Source organism: Capsicum annuum, chromosome 3 (assembly GCF_002878395.1).
Source record: "Capsicum annuum cultivar UCD-10X-F1 chromosome 3, UCD10Xv1.1, whole genome shotgun sequence".
In the NCBI taxonomy this organism is placed as follows: Eukaryota; Viridiplantae; Streptophyta; class Magnoliopsida; order Solanales; family Solanaceae; genus Capsicum; species Capsicum annuum.
In genome coordinates, this window is record NC_061113.1 from 35,785,111 (window position 1) to 35,794,856 (window position 9,746).

At 30.4% G+C, this 9,746-nt stretch overlaps 1 protein-coding gene across 1 annotated transcript; it reads left to right on the forward strand.

Moving 5' to 3' along the window:
* Nucleotides 1-4,198: 4,198 nt before the first annotated feature.
* LOC107863934 (gibberellin receptor GID1B-like) lies at nucleotides 4,199-5,876 on the forward strand. The gene is made up of 2 exons (NM_001324878.1): nucleotides 4,199-4,237; nucleotides 4,878-5,876. Exons 1-2 carry the CDS (start codon nucleotides 4,199-4,201, stop codon nucleotides 5,874-5,876), a joined length of 1,038 nt encoding a protein of 345 aa, NP_001311807.1.
* The last annotated feature ends 3,870 nt before the right edge of the window (nucleotides 5,877-9,746 follow it).

Here is a 9,746-nt window from a genome sequence, read left to right on the forward strand (position 1 = left end):
TCACTTTTATTCATTTTATTTTCAACTGTAATGATTATTATAATTTGTGATATGTTACACCAACATATGCCATTTACTATAATGAGTAATGTAATTTGATAAAGCAAAAGTTCTTTATATGAGAAGTGTATAATTTTATCTCTATTTTTAATTTATCAAACTAAACTTACCGTAAAAAGTTGTACATGTTATTGTATGTTACTTTTTTAGAGTTATCCAGTTATTAATAATGTAGAAGTTATTAATAATGTAGAAATTAGTTATGTACGATTTACTTAGATAGAGTTTAGTTACTTATGTATTAATTATTTCATCTTCTATTTTGTAAAAAAATAATATATGAAATTCTATCATAACTTATACACGTTATTAACTATAGAAAAAAATACAAATCCAGAGATTGTATTAACAATGCGATGTTTTATGTGGAGATTAAGAAAAAACGACTACCTAATTTTATATAACTTATGCTAGAATCTACGTGAGCATTATTTTCCCACCTTTTCAACCAAACAACATACAAAATTATGTTAGTTTTAACACATGAATAACTCCTCTCTAATCAATAGCCCACTATGGTTAGATTAATTTATGCAGACATTAGTAGTGCAATTATGAGTTATGAATATATTTTATGTAGGATTTAGTTATTTTATCTTATATTTCTGTATAAAATAATACTCCTACTTAGATATCCTTATCACTTAAATATGTGTTAGAAATGCAGCAGCAACAATAATATATCAGTATACCCCATAAAGTGAAGTTTAGTGAGGAATAAAGTATATGCAAATTTTAATTACTTTAACCTTAAAAATGAGATAATTAAGCTATTTTTGATATATCCCGACTATAGCCAATATAAAAAGGTTAAAACCTAAAAATATGAAGGGAGGTTAAGTGATGATTAGGGCAGTCGGCGTGAATGTGTATTAACCCTTGGAAAGCTGTGGCGTGGGAACAAAATGGAGTGGTTTATGTACTGTACAAGACTTTTTAGGTGCCTTAATAAAGTCAAGTATCCATTAGCTTTTCATTAATTTGAAAAAAAAAAAAAAGCAACTTTGTAGTATTGCACTTACTATAAAAAAATACGAAAGGATAATGATAGTGTCATGCCACTGTAACTATGTATCCACAATACAAAATAGAGATGATTTATATTTAGGAATAGTAAATAAATGCATCTTTTAATTTAGACTCAATAGATATATATAATCTTTCATTTTAGGTGTAAGTACATATTTAAATACATATTTTACATGTCAACTTATATGAAATTTATCAAGTAAAATATGTGTATTTATTTATTTATTTATTTAATTTTCTGATAATTAAAAATCTATTTATGCACACTTAAAATTTAAAAATATAAATACCGACTGAATCCAAATTAGACCAGAGGTTTTACTTATTTTGTGCCTTATAAAATGGAGTAATAAGAATAATAATGGGTCCCATTAATGAACAGTACAATTTTTAGCCGTCTATTTTGTCGTTTTCTCTAGCCTTTGTTCACCAAAGCCGTCTGTTTGCGTTTGACTGCACGCCTCTTATTATTTTTTCCCCTCACCTTTCCTTGTCATATTATCCTAAATAACATTTACTATATTCATTCTTTCTATTTCATTTTAATTAGACAGTGACATTATTTTGAAAATAAATTAGGAATTTTTTCATATACTACTATACTTTTAAAATAAAAAGTTGTAAATTCATAGTTAAATACTTTCATGTACTCGTAACTATTCATGCAGAGATAATTAATTGTTTTGTGATTATTAATACATGATTTGATATGTACAAAATGTAAATGCTATTTTTGATTATGTAAAAAATGTTAAGTATTATGTATGAATTTCTTTTGCTTCTCGTTAATGAAAGTTGCTACGATTTTTCTAGTATGTATTAAGTATTGCTTTCTCCATCTTAAAATAGTTGATAGATTTAAATTTTATTCCTCTCTTAAGAAAAATTAATTAGAAGTACAATTTAACTAATATGTTTCTTATTAATTCTTCTTTTTTTAATCTATTTACGTGTCTCTTAATTTTAGAATAATTAACGCTAATATAAAATTGAAAAAAATGATTAATTATTTCTTCATCTTTAAACTGACAATTATTTTGAGAAAAATGTTTTTAATAAAAATACTAACTACTTTGAGATGGAGGAAGTATATTCTTCCTAATTCTTTTGTTGGGGTTTGAAATCGATAAGACGTAACGTGGAAGCTATTATTTGCAAACCATAGAGACGATAATTCAAACTATAAATAGAATATATTAAAAACATATTTTTGATATGGTTTGATCAACGGCCTATGTATTAAAAATTAAGATTGAAAAAAAAATAAAATCAATTGGAGAAATCTCCTCCTAAACAAGACTCTTTAAGATTACATCGTGAATGTTATTGTGTTATGATATGAGAAGGAAAGTTTTATATTTATAGAGGTACAAAACTTTTCCTCGATGAAAAGATAAGTCAAATATAAAATATTTTTATAGTTTCCTTTTAGAAAAAATTAAAAATAATTATAATATTACTTTTATTTTTCTTAAATAAAAAATTAATATTCAAATTTAATAAAAAGTTGGACAAAAATATTAACATCTTCAACTTCCGTAACTAAATTTACTTTAATAATGCTGATCATAATTCATAACAATTCTACTTTTTCTGATAGAGAAATGCCTATAATTAGTTCCTCGAGAAATTTTCAAAACAAACAATTCGAAGGTGCAACTCTTGCACACAAAATTCTTTCATTTTTGTATTGAGTTTGGTAGCAACCGTTCCTTTCTATTACTAGACATAATTGGGAGAAACTAATTTGAAATAAGAATCATTCTATCGTCCAAATAGATCGATTGTTCTTATGCTGGATAAGATCAAATTTAATTGAATCTGATCGTGGCTTCAACTTCAAAAACAATACTGTGGTCGGATTGAAAAAATAGTGTAATATTTTATCATCAAATTTTTTTTCGATACAAATTTACATTAATTGAATTCAAAATAAATATCAGAAACCCAGTGAGAAAACCAAAAGAAAAAACTATAAATAACATGATAGTCTTAGGGTGCATTTGTTTTTTTTTTTTTTTAAGTTTAAGACGTCTGGATCTGAATGAGTATCTGAATTATTAATATGTTGTTTCTAGATCTGAATACTGAATGATTAAGAATGTTTGTTTTTAACATCTGAATGTACGTAATATATTAATTCATAATAAATATGTAATTCAAATTTTAAAAGTAATAAAATATTATATTATATGAAAAAAATATTAGATAAAACTTAAACATCAAAATTATTATTTGAGTGATAATTAAAATATTTAAAAAGAGTTTTGAGCGAATAAATTGTATTTTAAAAAGAATCTGAATATTATTTAAGTGATAATTAAAATATTTAAAGATAATTAAAATATTTAAAAAGAGTTTTGAGGGAATAAATTATATTTTAAAAAGTATCTAAATATTAATCAAAGGTTTTCAAATACATTAAAAAATAATTTATAAAAATAAATAAATATACTTAATGAACTGAAAACTGAATCATTCAGATTTATACTTATATGTGCAAATAAATGAGGCTTAGACTCTTAGGTTGCGTTTAAACGAGTTTTTTTTTTTTTTTTTAAAGTTTTGGACTATTGGTGATTCTTTTTTATTTTTATACATAGTATTATTTCTTTGTTTGTTTTTTCTTTATTGTATGTTGGGCAAAAACAGCCTTAACAGTTACAAACAGCACTACCATGAATTGTTAATTACTCTCTCTCTCTCTCTCATCCTCTTTTTCTTCTTTTTCCTCACTGTTCTTGTCCTCTCTAGTCCCACCTCCACTCCCTCCACCCCACCTCACCCCTCTCCCCTTATAGTCTTCACCTATTTCACTCTCTCGTGTGTGTGTGTGCGCAACTTCTCCACGCTTTAAACTTCCAACTTTGGGCTAATACTCTCTCTTTACTTCCCTTAAGCCCCCTCCCTTGTCACATTCCTTCTGTTTTCTTGAAAGACTCTTGTTATTGTTGTTGTTTAGTTAAAGAATCAAACTCCCCTTCACTTACATCACTACTCTCCATTCTTTGGATCATTATGAGCACTAATACACTCATATTCTTGAAGATCGGTGCACCCTTTTAACTTTCTTGCCCAAAGTTCTCTGTCTTTAGTTAATACTGTAGTCATGGCAGGCAGTAACGAGATCAACGCTAGTGAATCTAAGGTACCCTTTTTCTCTTGTTAATTATTCTGTTAATTCCAACTTTTTTTTTTGTTTAATTTGAGGATCATTTCATGTCAATAAGCAGCGAAGCCAGAAATTTCATTAACGGTGTTCAAGAAAAATAATTTAAGTTTTATATACATAGTATAATTTTTTGACGAAGGATGTTCAATTCCCACCCTGGTCTGAATCCACTGGTTCTTGTTTGAATTTTTTCATTAGTTAGTATCCTGTGTTTTGGGGTTTGACCTTTTGTGTATTTAAGAAAATTTGAATTTTTTTGTTTTACGGAAAAAAGGATGAATCTTTATCATTGATTTAGGTAAATGGTCTGCTCTTCTTATGTTTCTTTGGCTTGTCTGTACATATTTAACCTCCTTTACAAAATCACCTTTTGCTTTCCAATTTGCTCTTTTTGGGGATTGATTCTTTTCTTTTTCTTTTCCATTTGCTTACTTTCTCTTTCTGGCTATACGTACAAATTCTATACATTTTTTCCTTTATTTGTTGTGACTATTTCTGGGTTGTCACAAGATGTATGTTGCTATGATCAATTTTGCTTTTAGTACTTTGGGGGGAAATGGATATTTGTTAGATGTTTTTTTTTGGTATTGACTAGGCCTTATGTCCCTTTATGCAGAGGGTGGTTCCACTTAATACATGGATACTTATATCCAATTTCAAGCTGGCTTACAACATGCTTCGTCGGTCTGATGGCACGTTCAATCGCTATTTAGCTGAGTTCTTGGAAAGGAAAGTCCCTGCAAATTCGATTCCAGTTGATGGTGTTTACTCGTTTGATGTTGTTGATCGTGCTACAAGCCTGCTTAACCGTGTCTATAAACCTGCCCCGAAACATGAGGCTGATTGGGGTAAAATTGAACTCGATAAACCTTTGAGCACTACAGAAATTGTTCCTGTCATTATTTTCTTCCATGGTGGAAGTTTCACTCATTCTTCAGCCAATAGTGCTATTTACGACACATTTTGTCGGCGCCTTGTTAGCATTTGCAAGGCTGTTGTTGTTTCTGTTAATTATCGACGATCACCTGAGAATCGGTATCCTTGTGCATATGATGATGGATGGGCTGCTCTTAAATGGGTTCAATCAAGGCAATGGCTTCAAAGTGGGAAGGATTTGAAAGTTCATGTCTACATGGCGGGTGATAGTTCTGGTGGTAATATTGCTCACCATGTTGCGGTGAAGGCTGCTGAAGCCGATATTGAGGTATTGGGAAATATTCTTCTTCATCCAATGTTTGGTGGACAAAAGAGGACCGAATCCGAGAGTAGATTGGATGGGAAATACTTTGTAACAGTTCAAGATAGGGATTGGTACTGGAGGGCATATTTACCCGAAAGGGAAGATAGGGACCATCCAGCATGTAACATATTTGGCCCGAGGGGTAGAAGTCTTGAAGGACTAAACTTTCCAAAGAGTTTAGTCGTCGTAGCTGGTTTGGATCTTGTTCAAGATTGGCAATTGACTTATGTTGAAGGGTTACGAAAATCAGGGCACGAGGTGAATCTACTATATCTAAAGCAGGCAACAATAGGTTTCTATTTCTTGCCTAATAACGATCATTTTCGTTGCCTAATGGAGGAGATAAGAAGCTTTATCCATCCTAACCATTCATAGAGACTTATTTAACATCAACAACAGGCAGCTATATATATAACAGAAGCTTGACATCTCACTCGGGTTATTTTTTCCTCCTCTGTAGTGAACATAATGGTGTGTAGTTATATGATTTGTGTAGAATTTACTTGTCAACAACTTATCACATTGTTGATAAGAGTGTTCGCCCTTCCGGTTGTCATTCTGCACTTGAAGTCTACTAGTGTGGGTGCCTTTTGGGTGGGTGCCTGAAAATTGTAACTTGTTGAATGTACGGTGGATGTAGTATTATTGATAAGGGAGTAATTTTCTGGTGGTCTCTCAGTTGTTTCAAGCATCTGGCTGCTACCACTAAAGAACTAATTTCTGAACATGGATTGGAAAATTCATGTTGTTGTGGTCTTACTTTGTACGTTATAGTTGTGGTTTAGAAAAACATATATATATAAAATTTTGTTTGTTAAATTTCTCCCAACTATTGAACCCTGTTTTCTCTTGTTCAATTTTACATTATCATATTACGTAAAGCCCATCTCTTGGAAACAACCTCTTGTAGGGGTAAGGTCTTAGTACACACCCCTCTCCCGACCCCACTTGCGGGACACTGGTATTTGTTGTTGTAGATTACTTAAGGATCAACTTAAAGGTAGTTACTTATGTTAAAATGTATTGATTTCCTTTGAAATTTGAGGAAAGCAGGTAATATGTCACAATTAGGTAAACTATACCAATAGACGATATTTAAAAAAGTTTTTGCTATGAAATATCATTTTGCAAAAACTAATGTAGAGCCTGGCTTTTTGGTATTTGTCTCTGCATTACTAATAACCCTATACTTGATCTCGAGACATATATTATTTTATGTGAAATATAACGTGAATAAAATACGAACACTATCAATACCTAGTCAATACTCAGTATTTAAAGATAAAAGAGGTGTGGTGAAGGGAAGCTTCCTATGTATGCCATTACTTATTGTATATGAATTGGTTAACCTTCTAACTTAAAAAGGGGAACCTCATAAGTAAATTGGCATTATGAACTTTTAAATTTTATCAAATATAAAGGGTAAGTCAAAACTATTGAATTCTGTTCAACTGTACAATGAACTCTCTGTGAAGTAACTTGGTTTGGTCTTTGGCAGTAATAAATGAGTAAGGAAAAGTCTATCTACTAAAATTTGAGGTCGTGAAGTACACCTATAGTTGCAATTTTGTAGTACATAGGAAATGTGTGTGGACCATAAAGGAATCCTAACTTGTTGTGACCCTCCCCATCTTTGAACCAAAAGGCCAAAGACAAAGCCAAAACAAAACCCTGTCCATCCAAAGTGAAATGAATGAAGGTACAATATTACATAGTTGCGTGATTGGACATTGATTCAATGCTTTCTCCCTTCCTTCCTTTCTTGAAGTTGATTTATATTCATTTTTTTGTCAGCTCCTTCCCCTTCTTATTGTTCTATATATATTGGTCTTTTGGGAATTTACGTTACTTTTGGGCATTTAATAAATTTGTTTTTATTTTTTAATTTTGTCTTTTCTTTTTCTTTCTTGCATTAGAAAACTTGAAGGGGGTAGAGCTTATCTTATCAACCATTGGTTGAAAATTTTGGATTTAGCACTTGTTTGTATCAGTACATAGGTCATAGCTGGGGACCACAGTATAAAAAATAATACTACTAGTACGAAATTTTGTTTTCCAAGTACTTTTGGATAATAGTTTCTAAAACTGTTTGTTCAGATTTTTTTTTATGTTTCTCTAAAATTAAATATGTTAAATTTGACTTCATAAAAAATTTTTTTTTGGTTGACTCGCAGTTTCTAAAATTATCTGTCTTGATTTTCTAGAAATAGTTATCTATTATTTGTTATTTTTAGAAATTTAAAGAATTTTTTCCCCATTTCATTCATATTTCATAGTAATAGGTGTCCTGGAAGATTATAAACAACTCAATACAGTAAATATTTAATAAAGATAAATTTATATTTTTAAGATAAACGAGGTTATATTAGGCCATGAACATCTGCAAATTAATACTTATTATTTTAAGAAGCGTGTAAAAAAAATGTAACACATTAAAAAGGCTAGTAATATTGATGTAACCCTTGACAATAGTTCACATCATTTGAAATATCATTACTTTTCAACAAGAAATAAGCTTTTAGCTTGAAAACAAAAAAGCATAGTAGGAGTAATAATAGCAAAAGACAAAACGTCCTCTATTTGTCCCCATTGATTTTGAATTTTTCTGTACTTAATGGTTGCTTAACCCACAGTATTGTTGTTCAATTTTGATTTGATAACAAAAAATTGATGATAAATCACTTACATATTGTTGTTCACATAACTGAAACAAAATTAACGCACTAAAAATTTCGCGGAGTCTAGAAAAAAGTCAAACTATAACGATTTATTATACAAATCTTATTCTATACTTTTGTAAGAAACTGTTTCTACAACTTAAACTCGTGATCTTCAAATCGCAGGACAATAATTTACCAATTACTCCAACACTCTCTATCATTAAAATTGTTAAAAAGATTGAAAAAGAAAATCTCACATTGATGGTTAATGAGATGAGTGGTTTCTTTATAAGGCTTGAGCAATCCTTCTCCTCATGAGCTAACTTTTGGAGTGTGAGTTAGGTCCAAGACCAATTTTAACATGATATCAGAGCAGGACCCATTCTTACCCAATGTTGGACCCATAGATTGAGATGTCGGGGAGATTATCCACGCCCAGTCGAGGTCTGGGCGTGAGGTGGGGTCTTAAAAAGATTAAAAAGAAAGTTCTACATTGGTGGTCTCCTTATAAGGCTTGGACAATCCTCCTCCTCATGAGTTAGCTTTTGGGATGTGAGTTAGGCCCAAGATAATTTTAACATGGTATCAAAGTCAGACCCATTCTCACCCAATGTTGGGCCCCCGAATTGAGATGTCGAGGAGATTGTCCACGCCCAATTGAGGTTTGGGCGTGAGGTGGGGTGTTAAAAAAATTGAAAAAGAAATTCTAAAAATTACACAAATACACAACTTATGTTTTCAATATTACAAAAAATACCAACTCCCTAAACGTATTACAAAAATCCCACATATACGCAGAATGTTATGTATATATCGACTATCTTAAGTATATTAATAGGGAGAGGGAGAGAGAGTAAAGTAATTAAAAAAAAGGAAGAGAGTGTAATTACTTTTAAAAAGTTGGTATTTATGTTATTTATACAAAGAAATTTTCGTGGTTAATAAGATGGGTAGTCTCCTTATATGACTTGGGTAATCCTCTCACATTGGTGGTTAATGAAATGGGTGGTCTCTTATAAGACTTGGACAATCCTCCTCCTCATAAGCTAACTTTTGAGGTGTGAGTTAGACCAAAATCAATTTTAACACAAATTTCTAAGACATTGTCTAAATTTTGGCTTATAGCTAAGAGGACCACTCATGACTCAACTTATTATATTATTATATGGTATGTACTAAAAAATATGTAGTATTTGAATTTTGTGGATGGGTTAACAGCTGTATGATAAAAGGACTAAAACGTGGGTTAAGGGAGACAAGATGTAGTCGTTGTCATCAAATTGTGATTAAGAAAACACCCACTATTATTACATTATAGGACAAAAACAGTTTGTTGTTCATTTTATTGTCAACATCTTTCTCTCTCTATTTAATAATATATATATATATTTTTTAATTTTAAGTAACTGTTTTCGAATTTATCTAATCTGGTCGGTCGTCTGCGGCGATTTGTCCTTTCACACCCCTTGCCTTTTCTTATTTCTCAATTTTTAGGGTCGTTTCTTTGAAAAACAAGTAATCTGAATTAGATATAGTATTAAGATTAATTATCCTAGAATTAATTTTTTTATTATTATTTAATTTA